The 22,832-nt window shown below is 40.2% G+C and overlaps 1 protein-coding gene across 1 annotated transcript in view; it reads left to right on the top strand.

Moving 5' to 3' along the window:
- Positions 1–592: 592 nt before the first annotated feature.
- LOC139213348 (seizure protein 6 homolog) overlaps positions 593–22,832 on the top strand; it is a 63,227-nt gene continuing 40,987 nt past the window's right edge. The window contains exon 1 of the mRNA XM_070844025.1: positions 593–749. Within this exon, the coding sequence (XP_070700126.1) occupies positions 593–749 (157 nt within the window). The remainder of the gene's footprint in view (positions 750–22,832) is intronic.

Below are 22,832 nucleotides of genomic sequence, written 5' to 3'. Positions count from 1 at the left end.
ATGCAAAAAAAACCCCCAAAAGTATGAATCTATTTGGAAAAAGTCTTTGAAATTCTTGGTTAATATTATCTCTAAATTATCTCTATATAGTAATAGATCAGCAAGCTATAATTATCTTAAAATGTATATAAAGGGAATGATATGTTAATGATATATTCATTATTACCACATACATTTAACCGCTTATAAATGACTGTTATAGCAAGTTATTTGTAAATTAGTTATCAATAACTAATTGATAACAACAAATTTTCATAATTCATTCTTAAAACTCCTAATAAAACTGTCATGATATTTTTGTCATATCAAATATTGTGTCTATTATTTGTTGTTCATATTTGAAAGTCACAGTGGCCCAGTGGAGAAGGTTTTGCTGAGATAATAGTTACCAGAGGGGATTCTCACATCACACATGGCTATGCACAGTCAAGATGGGATAATATGCATGTTGGAGCTGTTAGTGTTCCACTCAGCTGCTTTATTGATTGTGTGGTACTAGCGCAACATCTCAGAGATGTACATGGTCTCTGAGCAGTTAAAGATGTCTCTGTGGTGCCTTATGTTACTCTGCAAAGGGGTTCTGGCTGTCAACATGTGGTCCTCAGCCCAGCTGACTTGTCCCAAAGGGGAGCCGGACCCCCTGCAGGAGCCATCTGTATCCCCGACAAGGCTATCCATCATCCTCACTGCAGCACTCAATCTGGGGTTCTTCTGCAGACAGCTTCAGGCGGCGGTGAACAGCTTTACATGTACATGTCGGTAATGAGAGCCCTTGAAACCTGACTAGTGGCTCTCAAAGCCAGCTTCGAGTGCTGAAGGGAGTCAATGAGTCAATCTCTGAGGCTGATCCCACACCCATCCTCCAGGGTGGTTCAAAATGTGGGTTTCTTCAATTAATGTCTCATTGTGGAGGCAGCAACACTAAAATAAGAGAAGAAAAAGTGATCAGTGTGTATAACAACACATAGCTTGAAATGGAAGATTGATTCCATTGTTCCTCCATTCAGTATATTTCTTTGTTTATTTCAAGACACATATTGTCCCAAAAGAAACTTATCATGCAGAGGTCCCCAAATCTTTTTCTTTTATCAAATAGGAATGTTATCAGCACAGGCATATGCCACAGCACAGCCAGCAAAGTTCAGGAATTCCTGCATAAAGCAACCTTGAAACTGCACTGCTTGTTTTGCCCTGTGGTCCTAAGTGCAGCAACTGGAACAACAACATTGGTTAACATTAACATTAGTCCTCTTGAGTATTTGCATCATAGTGTAACTCTCATCAATGCACTCCAACATCATATTTATAGTACGAATGGTTGATGTTATTGTGGATTTCACAGGACGTTTACATCACCAGGTATGTTGACTTATAGCTCACATTCATTTACATCCTTGAGGCAGTAGTTGTAGGAAAAAGGAGAATTATATGCAATTGGATTCACTCATGCTTGAGGGCTTGCCTGCTGCAACCACAGGGAAGTGCTTCTAATTAATTTCCACAACCCAGACTTTCCAAGCAAACTCCAATTGCAAGCCTGCTTTTTTAACCTCAGGCTACCACTGCCTCATTGCTAGGAAACAAATACATTTTCGTCAAACAACCAATCCTGCCTTTGATGCAGCACAGAAACAAGGAACCTCTCGCAGAGTCATAGAGACGTCCATGCCAGGGTTTAGGGTTGTTGTCTTTTACAGACGTCCCTGTTGTGTTTGATGTAGCAGTGGGAATGTGTTTATCCTAATGGCTGTCTGAGCCACCACATCCCTATATCCTTGTGAAAACCAGAGTTAGACACACTCGCATTTCCTGGATTCAAAGTCTGTCAGTGATGCATTCATCTGTCCAGCAGGTTGAGCGAGTAGAATCCATTTTGTGTCAGTTAATTCAATCGGCCTCAGCTGACTGCTGCATGCTGACGGTGCTCTCAGAGGCCACCGGGGGCTTTGGAGAGAGAAGATAGAAGAAGGATTCTCTTGGCAAGGGGGTTAAATGTCATAGCCCACTGCTCTGGCCAGATGAGGCTGTGTTACACACCAACTTGGCGGCTCAAGACAAGATAGTTGCAGCTTATCATATGTAAGCTCAGGGAAGGAGGCCAGTAGGCATTCCCGCGTTTCGTGTTGCTGTATTGAGTCCACATCTCTACATTACAAATCTCATTCTTCATGCTGGTGTGTTGAGCTCTCACGCAGTTTCTCAATAATCGCATAGGCTGGTTGGTGACACATCTAAATCCCTCTCCTACAGGTTCCCAATTCCACATGAGACTTGTTATGTGCTTTCTGAACTGCATACAAAAAGCGTACGCAGTATAACAACCTCAAGAGTATTGTATGCTGAAGGCATAGCCATACAGGAATAATACCTTTCTATGCCCAAGATCACTCTGGCCATGCTGCATATCACAGTAACTGGCAACAGTGACTCAAGTCTGGTGCCTCGAAAAAAAATCATAAAGCATGTAGGTAAATAGCATCGGCTTAGTCATTATCTTACTTTGCACAATATCTTCAATTTATCCCGACTTGATAACTTTGTGGATTGTGGGGGAGTGTGAGGTGACGTAAAAATAGACCCCATGTGCCAGCAGTCCATTTATTAACATGATTATACCTGTATGACTTCTGGTTGTAAATTGGTAACAGTAATCTGGACTGGAATTGTGAAAATAATTCATGTAAGATCAGTATTGATTCCATATCTAGTCGCTTGTGTCGTGAGTCAGTGCATCAGTGTTGTCTCTAAGTAAATCATTTCAATTTGAGAAAGACACTCAGCCAGATGCAAATCATTAGACCGAACCGCCTGGTGTGCCACATGATGTAAATTAAATACATTTTGGAGAAAATAAAGCAAGGATTTGTGTGTGCAAAACGCTACATAACCTTCATCTGTATTACTCGAAAATTTCAGCTTTTCTGCAGGTGCCACAGTGGTAGATACAGTAGGGTGGGGTGCTTTGAAACCAGTTCTTTTGGATTTCTATCACTACGTTTAGTTCACAAGATTTGCAAGATGATGTTTTTGTTTCTATTCTTAGGCAGACAAGCCTCCAGAGGGGCCCTTGCTTTTATTTTGATCACACAAATATCCTGTATTTTTCCAGTAATGATTCCTATCCTCCCTATCTGCGCGATTGGCAGCAAGACTCCCTGTAGACAAACAGCTTGTCTCGGCGTCAGAAATTAAAAAGAAACATCTTTACTCTGAAGATATATGGAAAGTTTCACTTACATCATTAATCATATCCTGAGAGTTCTGCTTCAGCCCATCAGCTCTCCTTTAAAAGGAAAGTACTAGAAGTTATGTGCTTAACCCACGTAATTTCTCAACACAAAGTCACAACATCCTTTGGCTCATAGGACCTTTTTGAATGTCAGTCATCAGTGTTCTTTTGAAATAATTCCGTCTCTCAGACGATGCTTTTTAATGTCAGCCACCAAATTCCTACATCAGCTAAACGAATGCATGTGTTAACAACATAGTTTGCTCTGAATCCTTTCAAGATGCTTGCTCTCACATGTAAACCGTGAGGTGGGTGTATGTGTGTTCATTGAGGATATGAATGTGCGTCTTGTTCATGGCATGTGTGTGAGTGGGTATGAGAACTTGTGAGCATGTGGCTGAAGGACTGTCACTAATAACAGAAATTAAATTTCTGTAGATAAACATATGGAGATTGCAGGCTGTGAAATTGACTTCAGGCTGTGAAATTAAAGGCAATACCCATTTAGGTGATAGCTGCGGTTGTTCGGGGTGGGGCATACTGCACTGCAATTCAATTAGTGCCCTTGATCATCTTCTTTAGCAAGTCTGATGTGGTGTGACTTTGCGATCCAAGTGGTGAGACACTGGCTCAATCTCGCAGAGATGTTTGATTTATTTGTTCATTAGGAACTCTCTCTGCCGACTCAAACCTCTCATCAATCCTTGTTCACACTCAACGAGCACAATCAACTGACGGTCCATTTCATAGTCAAAGGGAAATAAGAGAAAAGTTGCCATGCATCATAACATTGATAAGGCCGTCCCCTGCCAAAAATTTCAACTAACCCATAGCGTGGTAATCCCATCCAAAGTGGATTAAATATTGAATAGTTTGGCGTGTGTGAGGAAGGAACGCAGGCTAGTGAAATGCCAGGAGGATTAAGTCGGAGCGGATATAGCATGGCAGCAGTAGCATGCTATCCTAGAGTTGCTGTTTCTCAATAATAGAAATGTCAGGAAGGGGAAAGAGGAAGGGGAAGGAGGGGTGAGGGGTGGTGGTGGTGGTGTCCTAACTCTCTCTGCAAGCGTTAGAAATCACAGCAAGTGTAGAATTCATCATTAGTGCTCCCCACTCTCACTGGCTTTAAAATGGCATTAAGCTTTGCTGCGGAGGAATGTCACACATGCTTAAATTCCAGTCAAAGACTTTTATTCAAGTTTCTTTAGAAGAAAACTGCTTCATAATTACAGATCAGTGTAATACATTTTTTTTTTCAAATTTAATCAAATTTTCTCATTAAGCTTTTATACATCCGCACACTTATTCTTACAAAATGCAATAATCCATAGCAGTCTGTTAATAAGCAATTCAGTTTAGTGAAACAAACAGTAAAGCAACCTTGCCTTGAGGAGGAACTGTTATTCATATCCATTTTCATGCTTTATTTTATAATGTTTTATCTCTCCCTGAGCAATCACTTTGTCAGCATCAGTAATGCCTATAAATCCTACTGTGGAGGAGATTAGTCTGTGAGAAGTGCTGCTGCCTGCAGTAATTAAAATTCTGCTGGATGGCCAGGGTTTCTCCTGCCATCATCTCCTCCAAAACATAGCTCACTGTCTGTCTTACTAACTCTCTTTGTCCTTTTGTCCCCCTCAGTAGTTTTAATCAATTACAATACTTTTCAGGCTTGATAACAGCATCCCTCCCTTCACACTTAAGTGAATGATAAGTAAGAAGAACAAAGGACCTCTTTGAGAAAAAGAAACTACAGATTGCCAATGACAGCTGTCTTATTCTGTAGCTTTAAATCTTATCTCAGAGACCATGGTTGCACCGGTCTACAGTATTAGCTGAAAATGAGAAAACAAAACAAAACAAAGCAAACAAAAAACCCCGATAGAATGTCATTGTTTCCTGTGGCTATTCAAAGCAAAAAAAAAAAAGGTGGCAGAATATGACTGGTTTGTGATAAAGGCTGTGTAAGACTTATTCATATACTCAACATCATGACAAGTTCAGATACAGAAAGTCCACTGACTCATACAGATTTGCCTTTATCCACTGACTCATACAGATATGCCATTAAAATTCAGCTCTTATACTACTTCAACCACAGCAGCCCAAATCTGCTGCTGCTGCAAGGTTTACAAGTTATGATTGTTTATGATTTTTTTTTTACCAGTGAGATCCACATGTGGGCTCATTTGTTTATTTGTTCAATCACTTCTTAATCTAATCCATGTTTGCTGAAAATTGCTCTCTTTCGATTGAGCCATGTGGCCTTTTGCTGATGCTGTCTAGACAAACTACGCCTGTCTGAGTCTGGCTGTCTTGCTCAATAAACATGTATTTTATGACACTACAGCTCATAGCCTGACAATTGCACTCAATCACAAATGTTGTAATGAAATGCCATTGTGCATCTCTTTGCAGCATCAGCAGTATGCAAAGTCGGTGCAGATTCCGTTGCCAATTTCTGACAAGCAGCTTAATATTTTATAATTTTCCCACCTAACTTGTGACTTGGACCTCACTCCACTGGAATGATAGAGACGCTTGCATGATCTACTGATGGTCTCCGTCAATCTGCCGTCATTATGGACATTTCAGGGAAAAGCGTTTCTACATCTGATAAAGAAACTGCACGTTTAACATTCAGACTGAACATTTAACAAAGAAGTGGTGATGTGTATTGACACTGTAAGTACTTATACACACATTACAGTGCAACACTGCATTATCTGTAAACAAAATGATATTCACAGGGGGCGTTAGATAAAAGCGTTTCCCCTGCTGTTTCTCACCCCTCAGTATGCTAAATGAAATCCTTTCGCTGCCCTAAACCTCTGGATGGGAAACATGAGCTCTCTCTTCTTGTTTCGTCCTCATTAGTTACACACTCATATCTAAAGTGAAGATGTTGATGGGATCCCAACTCGATTTCTCCATGTCCTCAGAATGACAACAGTCAAAGAAATAACGGGCATAAAAATACTGTAAAGCAAACAGTTTCTTATCTAAATCTGTCAGAAGGCAATGCTGCCAACTCAGTGAAGCTCAGCGGTCTGCACTTTGAAAGATCTTTGATGACAGTAATCTAGCCTGTTTCACAAGCTGTGCACCGACCAATATTTCAGGCGGTATGAAATGGCGCCATCGCTCCCGTCCAGTTTATTTTTTCTTGCTCTATTTCTACCACTTGTTGCCTCAAATGTCAGCTGTTTATCTGCTTTATCACCTTACTGAACTACCCTTTGTCTCTAAGTTATACTGATGGCGTGATTGGTCGATGACTGTGTTTCGTTTATAAGCTCTCTGCAGAGTTATGAGGAAAATCCTTGAGTTTTAATCAACACTCTTGCCCGCTCACTCGCCACCTGATTTTGTTTATGGCTTCAGTGACCTTTTCTTGGGCATAAAACTCTGTCTCTGCCAATCTCTGTAGTGTCGGAGGGTCATCCCTTCATCAGCTATCTCTTTACTGGTACGGCAACATGACCTACGCTCTCTGTCCTCGGCCGTCAGACAGAGAGAGATAGATGGTTTTATCTGTAAATGTGGCCATTGCACTACACATGCTGACATAAATTCCCAGCTGATAAGAGGACCACTTTTCAAGCAAGTTGGCAAGTCATGGCTGCTGCTGAATCCCACTGTGCAGCATTGAAAAGAGCAGCAATGAGGCTGCCTGGCTGGCCTGCCTGGCTGGTCGGTTTGATAAATAACAATCACAGTAATATAATAGTATTTGGTAGGGAATTAACCAAGCCCACTGAACCTGTTAATGTAAAAATAAATCAGAGTTTTATGGTCACATCCACAATCATACAAAGTACAACATGTAGTGAAACTGTCATGGGCCTAGCTCCAAAGCAAATCTAACAAATAGATAAATAAAGAAGAATGAATCTAACCATAGAAAATGAATGTTGAAATAGATAAACAATACAATAAGAATTGAATATTAGACAACAGAAGGCATTGGGAGTATGTGTTGCGCATCAGATATCTCAATCAGTGCTTTTGCTCCCTGGATGAACCTTCTCACAAGTGGTGGATTACCATTCTGGTACTGCGCGACACATCCCCCATCCACAGACCTCGATCCAGGGAGTCAGCCGTCAGCGCTGTGGACGCTAAGCTTGATGGATATGGCATGGCAGAGAGCCTCATCTGAGTGGACCACAGTGTTGTGGCTAGTTGTCCGATTTAGGAAAAGGCCCAAGAAAATCATCCAAGAACAGAGATTTAATTAATTCCCATGGATTAAAAGAAACAACAAGATTTCTATAGGACAAAATACCTTCGATGCATCCGTGCTGATATGCCAATCTTGTAGGCTTAACGTTAAGAACTTAAAGACTATTGATTAATAAGTATGTGAACCCAGTAGACTTAAGATTTATTTTACATTTTCTTCCTCAAACACGTACAGACGTTTACTTATTAATATTCAATTTAGATCCATCATCCTTCCAGTCATTGTAGCACATTTGCAAGTTCATTTTTAATTTTCTTGTTTTGAAAGCATTTACCTAACCCTGACCCTTCGGGGCAGAGGAATGTGCGTATGTGCCTGTGTTTTAGGTCCAGAATATTCAAATAAGGGTGACAAGGTCTGATGCTCTCAGGCTCTAAGTCAGCTCATATGTCTCATTTAGTTTTACTTTAATTTTTTTTTCCCAGGAGAAGTGATAAAACTATGATGATGTGCTGCTGGAAAATGAACCAAAAAAAAACAACTCTTTCAGATCCAGTTAAGATCAGAATTAGCATAACCTCTCTGCGAACAGCCGTACATAAAGGTTGCTGTCCTTTTAACCTTGTGGTTGGCACCGCTCGCAGCACTGACACACTGATGTGTCGGATTGCTTGCGTATTCACCTCTCAACGGAACAGAGCAGACAGGTAGCTGGAGCTGTGTGAGGGTGCTGGCTGACTTTGTAGCAACGACAGCTGTAACAAGCCCAAAACAGCGACTCTCTCTTATTTAAGTATTTAAGTCACAGGCTGCTGGTGCCACGAAGACCTCAGGCCTTTTTGAAGACCGGCTTTATACTTGTCTGCACGTCACTTAACATAAAACACTGAGCACTCAATTTTGCAATCACACTGAAATTAATTGAAAAATTTAACATATAGTTAAAATGTTTCCTTATCTACTGAACAGTTGAATAACTAGGGGCCGTGGGACAATTTAAATAGTGGTTGCAAATTGTCCATTTCATTTATTCCTGCCAAACATGGGACAAATATCAGGTGACCAAATGGGAAAGCTCTTTTCATAGCAGGCTGAGCTAATCAAACATTTAACAATGAAACAATGCGTATCACGTAGTATCTGTTTCCAGTAATGCTGGCTGGAATGTTTTTCCCCTGTGCTGGTAGATCTGCCAAGATTTAAGGGATTAGACCGGGCTTGTATTTTCCATGGTGCTATGGACCGCTTAACCTTGTGCCACTGTGACGACCGTTTTCCGCTCAGATTAACCAGGGAATGTACACATTCACCAGATCGACTTTTGGACAGTAAGCATCTAAAGCCCCGCTCTGTGGTAAATGTATGTACAATACTACATTTCTACTGAAAAATACATAATGGTGTTTTAATGTTTTGGCTAATTTTATTATTGTGGATTTTAAAACCCATAAATGACCATATCACAAACAAACACAGACTGTATTTTGCATTCACTCTTTTCCAAAGATATAAGAATATGCTAGAAAAATGCATGCAGTGCAGGAGAGAACTTAAATACATATGACTAAGGAGAGAGAGAAATTAAGTACAGGAGCAGATTTCTAACTAATTGTCTCACACTCCTAAAGAATTAAACAAAGTACAGAGTGGTATCGTGGCTAATTGAAGGGGTTTTGTTCTGAGATGTTATGTATCCATTATGAACAGTTCTGCCACCATGGAACTCAATTAGAAATTCAAAAGCAGAGGTGATTTGCTCAAGATAATAGCTCCTCCGTAAGCCAGGCTGTAGAGATGACTCCTTACTTATTAAGTACCTTGTGTATGAATGTGCTTTATGGCATGCCAGAGATCATTCCATACAGTAGGTGTTTTTCAAATGAAATTTTTCATTTCTAACCTTGGCGTTTTGATGTTGATAACATGTACTGTACTTTGTAGTGTACTTTGATTGGGAAGCCACTATTGAGTAGCAGTGGCAGCACTTCAAAACCACTTACAACTCAATCTAAAAGCAAGGCAGTGGGCTTTAGACATAGAATATCTGATTACACAAATATCCAACTTAATCTGTGAATCATAAGTGTTTTTGCCCTTTTAAATCCTGAGGTCAGGGGAGGAACATATGGTTGGGGATGTGCAGTGAGTGTATATGGAAGCTCTAAAATGGATCACTATGCCTGCAGATGGAAGAAAACAATCAATGCGTTGACAACTGGAAAAAAAAAATATGCATCAAGCATTTGTACTTTTCTTGCATGTGGTTTCAAATGGTAGAACATACTTAGAATATGTAGGTCTACTTCTTAAAACTCTTCATCAAGGCCACTTGCACATACTTACTGTGTTTTTCTCTCTTTCTACACACGAGGCAATCTTGAACAAATCACCGCAGAACACTCGAATCCCACTTGTATAAATGGGTTTTGAATATGAGCTTGGATTGAAATAGTCTTGCTACAGTAAGAAATACAACTCAAATTATTATAATAGTGCTCCTGTAGATGGTCACTGGTTTTCATCACAGGCAGTTACATTGCTTTTGGACTGCACTTACTTTGTCTACAGCAAAATATCATCAGATTCTCTCTCTATCTCCAGCAGTTTCCATTTCACCGATGCCTTTATCGAGACCTTTACTATATATCTTGTATACTCTGGCTATGTGGTGCAACTCAGCAGTGATGAGGGATGACATTTGTGATAAATGCACTGACCATAAACTGTCAAATCGTGGCAGAACCTGCCTCCTGGCCCCTCCCTTAGTTACGCTCCGCACCCTTTCCCTCCTGTCTTGTCCGTGTAACTCCCCTTCAGCCCCGCACATGGCTGCCGTGTTGGACACACTTGGTCTGAGTTCACTTTGACGGGAGTTAAAGTGAGTCACATAGTGGCCAAAGGCACTAGCAGCCAATGTTAGTCACCATTAAACATCTCTTCACCTCTCTCCCCGTGACCCCTTTTGAACTCGCTTGCCTGGCTTTGGCTTTCATGTGCTCTGACATATAATAACTGAAAAATTTACAGGAAGAAATCTCAGCGTTTCTTTTTAAAACACACAGCAACAAAAGGAGAGAGAAAAAAGAGGAAGGGTAAAGCGATAAACACATATAAAAGGATGCTGCAGAAAAGTGAATGTCAATAGATTGCCTTCGTCTGCTTTTATTTTCTTCATCTCTTATTCATTCGCCCAGTTTATCTCCCGCTGACAAGTTGTCACTCTCCCCTAGTCTTTTGTCCTTTTAAAAAATACACTGAATTATTCACCCTGCTTCATGCATGATACTGCTACTGTCAGTCCACATCATTTCAAAACAGATAAGAGGGAAGTTTTTGGGTCATGTTTGTGAAACCTGCCAGAGGATACTGATCAGCACTGATAAGGTTTTTCATTTTCACGGATGGACATGAAGCCACATCAAGATTTTTTTTAGCTCTTCTTTAGCTACTGTCTGAACTTTCTTGCTAAACTTACATATAAAAAAAAATGTGAACAGATCTGTTAGAAAAGTAAGGTTTGAAATTCCATCTTCTTGACTTACGGCCATGACCTTCCAGGAGATGCTGTTTTCCAGTCAAATCTATCAGTGCTCGAACTGAGTGGAGTTTCAAAGAATCACTGTTGATAAACCCTCTGTATAGCTCATCATGGAGACACCGCAGGGTATAAATACAAGCAAGCAAATGATAGCAAAAACAGGTCAGACATGAGAACATCTCTCATCCGAAATTGCAAACAGGAAGGTTGTCACAGAAAGACTGTGTCCGTCTAGCTGACTACTTGTGGACAGATTCGCTGTCTTGGAAAAAAATCCAGAAGAAACATCAACTTTGTATGCTGGATCATACGATCAACCTCTTATTATGCACCTCAGTGCAGTTTTGTAGCTGACAGGTTTGATTTTGCAGCATAACAATAACACAACACAAATGATCACTGTGCAGGAGTTGAAAGTAAGACTTGTATGTGTTTATGCTGAAGACAACTAATGTTTCCAGCATGTTAAAATCAAGAGCCGCTCTTTTCCTATCTCGCTGCGTAGCTACCGAATAAACAAACAGCTGCAGATGCGAGTATGAGGCTTTGATGTACGTCTCTTACATGTGCGATGGTGCAAGGGTTGGCGCTGGCGTGGGTGTGGTGACCACCTGCTGTCTTTAAAGACCTTGAAGAGCCACGCTAGATATTCAGCAGAGTTCAAAGAGGAGCGCACAAAGGAGACAACAAAGAGGCAAATGAGAGAATGAGTTTCCCGCATTGTTAGAGCACTCTCAGCTAAGTGTGTGTCACCGCTCACCTACTAATTAATGCTCATCCGAGAGTTTTTCGTTTTTTAGTTCTGTTCTGTTCGGTCCAGATGGCACCCGATCAATCACAGTGCCTCACGCAGATGATACATCGGATTTACATCAAAAGACATATAGAACTTTCAGTATGAGCTTATGATGCCTGTTCTGTGACAAGCTGGGATTAGCACTGAGCCCACTTGAGACTCTGCAGGCAGTCGTACGGGTCGCTGGTATAAGAAAGTTAGACAGATTTTTAAAACCTACAAGCTTTAATCATTTCTTATCTATCGGCGGATGTAAAATTACATTTGCTAGATGTTATTTGTGATAAAATTGTTTATACGCTACATAGTTGTCCAGAGCTGCTTCTGTTGTTTTGAGCTTCAGTTTGGACTACACATGAGACTCTGGAGGCGCAATGAAGAGACACATATGACAAATATGCCATATTTGGTTCAGAAAGCACTTGTTTTCTGCTGAGCTTGATGAAGTGATGATTATGCCAATGATTTATACTGGCTGCTCATAACAAAATAAAAGGTCATTTTCAGCTGTAGCCATTCAATTGAAATTATGTAACCGTTTTCATTATGATAGTTTTCATTGTTTCTGATAGAGTCGTCCTCTCCTGCAGCTATTCAAAGTGTGTGCCAAGCAAAACGGTTTCACAGCAAAAGATTCATGCATGTGCTGGATGTGACGCAAACGACAATCTGGTGTGCGCTCCTGCGGTGTTTCTTTTAAACGAAGATATACGATAAATTCTCTGAGCCCAAAACTTGTTTGCTTACTTGTGCGCAGATACACAAGTCGATCCTCTTGTCTGCTTCTGTTTGCATTTCTGACAAAGTAGCAGCTCAAGATGTGTTTGCTTCCCCAGTGGACGGTACACATTTGCTCAAATGGCAGTCTTGGACCTGGATCATTAAAACACACAGGCCGCGACCATCAGTAACCACAGGTGTCACCAAATAAACGAGGACTGAAATGTTAAAGGCCCTGAAAACAAGCCCTGAAAAAGTTTCTTACAATGAATGATGGTCTTACATGAATGCACGAGAGCGAAAAGCACCAATCAGGACTGCACAACAAAAACTTTTAGAATAATACTTTCAAACCAGCTTTTCTGGGGCTTTAAGGATGATAATGTATATACTATAAATAATATTGATCAAATATATATAAGTGTAGTTGATCAAGGTTTTGGAGGCTTCTCAGCCTCTTTCATCAGTTATATGACATTGTTTATGTTTGTCCAAGTCTCTCACTGGGAGACAGGAAATTAATGCAAAAACATGTCTATAAAATTTATTTCCTGTTCCAAATGGCTACAGATAAAGGCGCGGCAAAAAGCCTGCCATCATAAAGAGGGTTGAGACGTGATGAATCATGTGTGAAGTGTGCGCCACGCTTATTGAATTATTGGTTGCCTCCAATTGTGACATTGTAAAAGTATGAAGGAGAGGGGGTTTCAGACGTTTTTTAACAAACACACTGACACGTTATGTTCGAGGAAACTGAATTACGACTCCGGTGTCAAGTGTCTCTTAATGCATTATTGTTCTTGATTTGGTGAGTCATGCATCAGCTTCATAGTTCTGCTGCTTGCAGGGATCTAAAATTGATAGAACTGGATTAATAATGTAACAATACAATGCCACCCACACAACAATTTAGCTGCATGAATCAGGGTGACAGCGAAACACTTCCTGGTGAATGCATCAAGATTTCTGCTTTACATTAAAAATGTATACTAACAGTAGCGAAAGGATGAATGACTGGGCGCTGAAATTTCTTTTCCAGCCCCTTAAATCCATTCAGGCTAAACCACTTTAATTTTCACTCTTTTATTTTTTCACTCAGTGCTCTTCCACACAGCTTTGCTCTTGCACCACATGTGTTTGTAGATCCTCTTAGGGTAGCCAGGCTTGAAATCCAATTTTGGTGAGGCTATAAAGCACAGACAAAAATAAATAAATAAAATTAAAAAAAAAAAAAAAAAAAAAAGTTTTTAAACTGCAATGATTCTTTTCATTAGAAGCCAATGGAGAACAACTTTGCAACTTTAGTGCAGTGATAGGTGTTTTTGGGATGGTGCACATGGAATCAGCAATGCTAATATGAGGTTTGTGTCCAATGAATAACAGCTGCTTGCTAGACTTGTTCATCTAACCTGTTTTGTTTGTGCCATCTGCTGCTGCTTCAGTCTCATTGGTTCTTCTGATGTTCTCCAATTACCTGGTACGGTAAATTTGAAGCACTTCAAAATAACCTGCTCCTGCACCCTGAGGCACGGCCGTCCTTTTCTTTGAGAAGCGTAAATAACATCAGACCAGAATATTTGCAGTCCTTCAGTCATACAAGAGAACACTGCTCTATCAGTCACAGTTTATTAATGCAATAAGCGACAAGAGGCTGTGATTTGCAGTTATTTACAGCAGCTACTGAAAGAACTATTCTGAGGCAAGTCACTCTCCCACAGTAAAGCAGATGGCTGATTTAATAAAACAGGAATAACCAAAGTGTTATATGTCAGTATGATCAAAACATCTTTTGCTTTATCCACAAGATCCTAGGGCAAAAACTGTGAATCCTTTGGAGGGTGATTGTCTGTCTTGTGTGAAAGTGTGTGTGTGTGTGTGTGAAGGTGTGTGTTTGTGTTCAAGCCATTTGTCTTAAAAGGGGCGAGACTGTTGCTGTGGCAGAAAAAGGTGCATAACTTCCAAATGGATTCACAGACTTGTACAGCATTTTGTGGATAAGTTGATGAGCTGATTAACTGGTCAAGCCAACTGGCAAAAAGACGTGATATTACACTTTAGCCACGCTCCCTTTCATAACTCACGAATCATTACTTTTGTGGGAAGCATCATTGCATTCAGGGCATCGTTTCATTATTCACTTTCTTTGACCAAATATACAGTATAGAAAGAACAGTCTTCATTTCCAACAAGTGCACAATACTTTTCATCACAAAAATACACTTTAATGTACTAAAAACGATTAAAAGGTCAACTTTTTTACATCTGTGCAAGAACATGGTCATGGCGTATTTGCACTTGCTTTAACCTGTGAGCCACAGTATCGTGCTACTTGTTATGTGATCACAGTCTTATTTTGCTGGATACTTAAAGTCTACAAAATGGCTTTAGATATAAAACAATTTCCAGTCCAATTATAGTTTTACATGTGTGCTTGCATTTCACCTGTCTTCGATAAAGTAATTCTGTGCGTATATCAAGAATGATTACCGTGCCACATAGGACGCAGAATTACTACGCTACAGTAAGCGACATGAGCCTCCACAGAGTCAGCTTAGCAGAGAAACTGTGGATTGCACGTCCTTACAAATGATGTAAAAATGCTGCAATTACTCAAGAAAAGTGTGCAAAACACAATCCATTTAGTGACAAAACCACATCAAAGACGCTAAAACTAAGTTTAACTGTGTGATCTCTGTTTATGTGTCAGCCTCAAATCATATCATATCTCATCTTACTATCAATAACTATTTCATGTTTTATTTCATCCTCCAGAGCTTAATCTCCCTTCAGCATCTTCCCATGCTGTTAAAACATAGTTAAGCAACATCTGGGGAAAATTTGAAGGGAATCGCTCTAAACTTAAGATACCAGAAGCAGCCAGCTGATATATTGAATAGAACTGTTGTGGTGAAGAGCAACACTAATCTGAGCTCCAGAGTGTAGCAGCAGAAGGCAATGCAATACATTGTCTTTAGAGTGGGGGGTTGATTTCCCTCTTAGTTTCTCATGAGAGGCCAATAAACTGATCTAGACTTCATTTGTGTCTACTTTTTGAACTGTAGATGTTTGCTATGATATTATTGATAGCCAAGGAAAGTAAATAGGAGTGATTACCATTCAGACACACACAGATACACACAGCACCACACCAGCTGTTGGCACAAACATACGCATCTATCTTTATGCAAAAAATGCATTTGTACTGCACACTCTATCGTTACAAGGTTTCCCTGAGTATGTGAAACTCATGGAATGCTCCTTTTAGTCCAGAAATTGATGCGTCTCAGCTCTAAAGGGCCGTGTATCTATCAGACCTCTAACGGAAGCAGCATCATCCATCACTGTCAGTGTTAATATTGTTTCCCCTCACCTCCCAATAGGCAGCTTGTGTTTTGGTTTACAGCATTTATGTTTTCAGACTTGTGTACTCACAGGCCCTCACCTGGCTTTGCTCTCTGGCATTCCCCTGCCAAAACACATAAAACTAATTTCAACATTACATGCAGCCAGCATATTAAAATGCCTCAGCTCGAAGACATCTTTCCCTTTCTTTCTTTCTCTCTCTCTCTCTCTCTCTCTCTCATCGCTCCCTCCAGGATTTAGCTTATTATTGTTTGTGTGTTATATTCTGTTTCTTGTTTCAAAATTGTACTCTAAAACGCTCTTGTGAAATTGCTGAGATTTGATGCGAGATGACAACAGTTGTCCTGCGATCGATTACATTATCAAATGCTTGAAATGGTTTTTCATTGTTAAAAAAAAGGAATGATCAATGCAACACTACCACAGCTACTATTGCTGCAGTCTGAATATACAGTAATACCCCACCACAGTGGTTTAAAAAAAAAAGCATGAAGTTTATGACAGCTGCCAACTGTACTCCTTTAACTCCGCTTGACACTCAAATGCCATAAACTGCTCTCTGTTTTCTACTGGTACCCAGCTCGTTCCATCAGAGAAAATAATTTGCAGCTATTAACAAACGGTCTGAGCATGGTCACATAAAAAGCTGTAATATAAAGAAATAAGTCAGTAGTCCTGATCTAAGCGTGAATGAAGAAAATAACATCTCCCTCAAAGAAAGGTAATTTAATGGTGGTTCTTTCTATCTCACTGTGTGGCTGTCTTTGCAATAATTTCAAACGCATTGTCCGCTCTATCTGACTGTTCCACCACGTTGATCAATCATACTTTATTTTGCTTGCACACTTCAGCAGAGTACACAGAAAATGTGGTGCCCACATTGCCCAGATTCTGGCAGACATAAGTGCTAAAGTGATTTTTGTCTGAAAGTCTGCCCATCCACCTCCTCTGAACCAATCCTGTAAATACATTAAGGTCAAAGTTCGCTCGGATAAAATCTTTTCTGCAGTCCTGTCCTGTGCTGCTAAAGTAAAATCCCCTTTTCCCTCTTATCCACTGAAATTCACATTCACTTTTTAGAACTTGAAAAAAGTGAAGCTAAACTGTTGTAACACATAAAAAAACATTAATTTGTAGATTAAACTCGTGTGCGATCCTCTTAAAACCAAAGATTCGCCCTGTGCTTGATAGCCCCATCACAAACCACTGATGAAATCTAATATTCATGTCATGATTACTTAACAAGCTCCTCATGGAAGCATGTGGAAATGAGCAGGACTGGCCTGAAGCGAGACATCAGACAACTAAAACCGCACCAAACCTTCAGCTTAATTTCAAAGAGTTTAGAGGTAGTAAAAAAAAACACTGGCCTCAATATCATCCTGAAACATGGCTCAGCGTTACTGTTTTATTTAATGGTTTGCTTTGTCTACTGTAAGTTTGTGCTGTTGAATAACGGGTTATGGCTTTGATAAACAAAGGAGCTACAGAGTTATGTTACAGTTTAGAGTCTGTGTGTCTGTATGCTAGCCAGCTGTGTGAGTGCACCGGGCAGCACAGATCACAGAAGTGGTGCATGTCGCACTACAAAAGGGCAGACACATTGAACAGCTGGTCAGGTAGGAACTAAGGCACAGGTAAACTGTACTGTATCTTAAGTCTGGACTTAAATAGACACAGAGACAGTATCTATTTCACTGCGAATGCCAGGAGGCTTACTTCAAAGGCAGGTGACTCTGCAGGAGAAGACTCCCACAGAGAGGAAGTCTGAGGCAACTGATTGTTGCTTGGGTGACTGAAAAAAATTGGATTGCCTGATGCTGGATTTATTCAACATGAAAAAATAAAGTTACTGCTTTGTGTTAAGTCATTATTTTAGAAATGCGTGTCTCTTTGTTTTCCGATTCAGTGAGCTTTTCTTCTTTCTTTCCTTCTCTCTTATTCTCTCATTCAACTGCAATGCACGTCAGCTTAAATAGCATCGTGCAAAGCTAGACCACCTAACTGACTTTTGACCCATGGCCTCGCCAAACACTGCCGCGTGCGCTCAAACCATTGACAGTGCTCACTTCCTTTCAAATGAGCCTTACCATCATGGAGACTGGAGCACTCTATTTATTGCTAAAAGCCACACTCGGAACAAACAAAGACAATGGTGCTCGATGTATCACGTTGGCACCTCAATTTTCCTAGTTTCAGATGAGTTTCTCTGCTGTCTGATAAAGAAAATAAAGGAGGTCTTGAGGCCGAAATGAGTCTTCTTGCTTCTGTGTATGGCCTGTGACCGGTTCAGTGTTATAACAACACCCTTCCCTATGAGATACACAGTATTGACAAGTGTAATGGCGTACATAGGCATGTCAGTCTATGACGAGCACACAGATAAGGCAGAAAATCGCATGTGAGGTCCTTTTAGTAGTATTTTCCTTGAGATGATGGAATTGTTATGGGGCTGAGAATACATTTGAAGGGAGGCGGAGAGCATGACATCAATCAAGTAGCTTTTAAATTCACCACTAATGTCTGTGCTGTCAGGAGCAGAGCCAGATGTACAACCTGTGCCTCCAGCAGATGTACATTACATGTGTTCTTCCATACAGTGATGTATTATATTATTGCAATGCTAAAAGTATAAACCTGGAGTATGATAACAACAATACAGGAAGCTTTTGTTATTCCTGAACTTCTACTCCTTCACAACTAGAGCTAAAACACCCTTTTTACAACACAGTAATCCACTACAGATTTAAAAGCTGTTGGTCTTCTTTCACCCACAGCTCTATTCTTAATTGACTCCACCATGGAGTAAATGAGAAGAAAATGAAAAGATGAATTACACTAATGGGAGGGAATGAAGTGTGAAAAGAGACAATCCTCCCAATATTTTCTAGGGATGCAGCATTTTGGTAAATTGAAATACAACGAGGATCCGACTTCTACATAAGATTCTGCCATGATTACAGAAAATGATGTAATTTTAATACGAGGCATTTGTATGAGATGTGGTCTGGTGAAAAAACAAAAAAACATAGAAGGTGAAAGGCAAAGACGACAGAGAGGAAGGCAAATAGACACAGCTGTTGGAAATGCTAATAAAATGATGGATTATTAAAAAAAGATTATTGCCAGTTAAACCACATTCAACCCTTCACCATAGAGTTCAGCTTTGTTTAATGTTGACCCATTTACCCCCTGCTGTTTTAGCGCTTTACAGTAGATTTAATGCAAATAGTAGTGCAGGGTAGCTCTGTTTTTGTTCTGCTCCAGCTTAAAGGTCAGGTCTTATGAGCTTCCTAGCACCATTAAGACACAGTTTGCTTAAAGCCTGTGTGAAGGACAATGCTCAACAAACCGGAACACAGACAGGCCATAATAAATGAAAGGGAAAAGTTATGGTTCCGCTCAATGAAGTCAAAGGGCAGATGGAGGATAAGAGTGTGTCTCGTCTCAATATGCTGTCCTCACGACTCAAAAACCAGACCAAAAGTAAAAATAAAATTTGATGCTCTGAAATTGGAATCTCTGCACAGTCAAGGATGCACTGTTCTTGTTTTAGACTGGAAATTACTGCGTGAGGAATGAAACTGTGACCTTTTCTTTTTTGTTTGTTGTTTGAAAAGCTTATTCTTCCAGCCAGTGCTCACTTAATTTAATTTTCATCATCTTCTTCCTGCTACCTTTTTTTTTTTTTAACTTGTTTCCACTTCCATGCTCCTGTCACACCCACAAACCAAATTAAATGATCAATTCATTAAGTTAACTAATGGAATCATTTATCAGTTGCACCCCATTATTTCCCATAGTCTCTCCTTATCGCTTTATGCAAACAAGTGTAGAATCTGCACCTACAGCAGGAATTGCAGCAAATGTCACTACTTGGAATTATTCACTTTAGGTGCCCGAATGAATTTTTGAGCAACCTCCGCTGAGGACCCCAGCAGGAGTCGTGCAGAGTGATCTGAAGGCCTGGCATCTGAGCCCAGCGGAAGCTGCTTATTGATTTGCTTGTCTAGTGACTCTCTTTAATAATAAGGAAATAAATCCCCTGGATATAAGGAGATTGATGCCAATCAGCAGCCTGCCTCAAGTGTGTCTTGTCCCATCTTATTAGCGCTCTCTCCATGCACTGAGTATTCACTGATGACTCCATTGATATGCAACTGAAGGGAGGAGGCTGTCTATTGCCATCTTGAGGAGGATTCCCCTAAGATTGCTCACTCTGTAATCTTAGCCAGTGGAGGCTGAGAGATTGATCCATGGAGTATCGGGGCAAAGCATTAGCCTGCATCTCCACCCTGAAAGTCACACATCATCAGCATGGACGGACACTCTTTATTATAATCTGGTCAGTAGAGATGAGCCTCGGGACTGCAACCATGCTTTATAATTTTAGAAGTCTTCTGCAAACCATATTTGTCTTCTCTAATGCTTTCATTATGTAGAGTAAAACAAATGAGCAGCCGAGTTGAGATGTTCAGTTCAGCTCCGATCTTAACTGTCTCACGAGAGGAAGTTCTCTTTGCAGTGAGGCAGCATTACAAACATGAAACATTCACATAGTAAAAACACAATATGACTATTGAAGGACTGGTACTGTGCATACAATTCAGGATAACATAAATGGATGATAAAAGCAAGGAAAAGGGCAACAGAATAAAATAGGAGACTAAAATGTTAAGTTGTGTGAGGAACCTAGTAGTAGTGTTAGAATTAAGAGGGTTATTGCTAAATAAATTAAAAACTTGTACCTTTTGGCATAACATCCTGCATGTTCATGCTCCACTAAGCAACATATCCTTTAAAGATTTAGAGTGGCACCTTTTTAAACATGCGTTATTTGTGATAGTGTCCTTTGTACAACCTTTAAAGTATAAGGAAATGTCTGCCAAAAGAAAATAGTTAGAACTGTGAATTAATTTTTACCTTGACTCAACACACTTGACCTCAAGACATGCAGACTAGATTTACTGAGCCATCCAGGTTCTGTTTTGAGAATTTCATACTGCCAAGTCAGATGTTTCTGCATCAGTAACTAGATATCCGGTGATAATGGCTGCCTAATGCTCACACAGAAGAAACATTTCACTAAATAAATTTCCCCAAAGACAATAAATGGTATTTTATTGTATTTGTGCCACAGCTCAGAATAAGATAACAGCAATCTCATTCTGTCATGGTAATTACCACTCCTAATTTATGAATTAGCTCCAATTAACCAGCTCTAGAGTGATGTGATGTAATGCAGTTACTCGCATAACCCTTGAGTGCACAGCATGGTATCTACTTTTAGCTGTTGGATGTACCGCGCTAAATTAAGTTTAAATTAGGTGCAGAGTAACAAGCTTTATTAAAAGTCATATCAGCTCCTATGTCTGCTGTCACTTGCGCTCACCCTATAGCGAAACACTTTTTTACCGTTAGCAGCACAGCAGAATGCACAGCACATCTGTTACAAATGTTAACATCCATCATTCCTTTGTGATAATTCATTGCCTGCGACTCAATGCAACTTGCGGGTGTGCGAAGGGTTAAACATGATAGCCATGACACCCATTCTGTGAACTTGACAGAGCACATCACGATCCCTTTGTTCTGACAGTAGACTCGTTGTGCCAGCATATTACAGTACATCTATACCTGATTGGAGTCCTTCAAGCACAATAAATTTAAATTGGCTGGCTGTAGGGTGTGATTTTGTGGAAACAGGTGAGAGCAGGGCCTGCCTGTTTCTATATAGAGAATCAGGGTCTGGCAAAGGTTGTAATTTCTGTCAACTTGACAGGTTGAAAAACAAATCAAATGAACATATTGTCAGCATTTGCATTGCAATTTAACATGTTGCTATACAAATATCTAATTTTGTCTTTGGTAACAACATAAAAAGAGTTATTTTTTTTCCTCCTGCTATATTATACAGGCTGGTGGTCTGCCTGTTTATCCCAAGTGAAATGTATGAGAATTGTCACTGGTCTAACATTTAACAGAGGCCTGATTTGATCTCACAACTTTGCATATTAGAATTAGCACAATACAGAATTAATGCAGCACAGGTCATATTTAATAGTTGACATTAATATGTTTTTTTAATGACAGCAGAGGAATAAATGGGTAGCTGAGTTTATGTCATCATCAGTCATCATCAATCATAGTAACACTAGCAACAAAAAATCCATGGAAACAAGAGAACCAAAACAATGTGCCCGGTGTACCGCGACCACGACCCTCAGGAACCTGAGAGGCAAGAAAGCACAAAGCTCTGGAGAAAAAAAACAAGGTACATTAAAGAGACATGAAGCATACAGATGGAGAGGAGGAGAAAGGAGCTCAGTGCATCATGGGATGTCACCCTGCAGTCTATGCCTATAGCAGCATAACTAGGGGCTGGTCCAAGGCAGCCTGAGCCAACCCTAAACCATAAGCTTTATCGAAAAGGGCAGTTTTAAGCCTATTCTTAGAGAGAGGGAGAGGGTAGAGAGGTTGTCTGCCTCCAGGACCCAAAGTAGAAGAAGGTTCCACAGGAGAGGAGCATGATGGTTGAACAACTTTCTGAGACTCTAGGAACCACCAGTAGGCCTGCATCCTGCATCCTCTAGTGGAGTAGTACTGTACTATGAGCTCTTTAAGATATGATGGTGCCTGACCATTGAGGGCTTTGTAGGTGTGGAGAAGGATTTTAAATTCTATTCTGGATTTCACTAGGAGCCAGTGCAGAGAAGCTAATGTGGGAGAAATATGATCTCTTCTCCTAGTTCTCATCAGTACACGTGCAGCAGTCTTTAGAGATTTGTTGGGGCAGCCTGATAATAAGGTATTGCAGAAATCCAGCCTGGACATAACAAATGCATGGAATGTTTCTGCGTCATTATGAGACATTTATGTGTGTGCCAAGGACTTGTGCTGAAAGTACATGAGAAATTAAAGAAACCAAACCTACTACTGGGAGTTTTTGAGCCACTATTGCTAATGTACACAGAGCATTCTTGGAGAATATATTGGCATC

Source organism: Pempheris klunzingeri, chromosome 14 (assembly GCF_042242105.1).
Source record: "Pempheris klunzingeri isolate RE-2024b chromosome 14, fPemKlu1.hap1, whole genome shotgun sequence".
Lineage (NCBI taxonomy): Eukaryota > Metazoa > Chordata > Actinopteri > Acropomatiformes > Pempheridae > Pempheris > Pempheris klunzingeri.
Note: the sequence above shows the minus strand (reverse complement) of the source record. Positions and strands in the feature narration are given on the sequence as shown.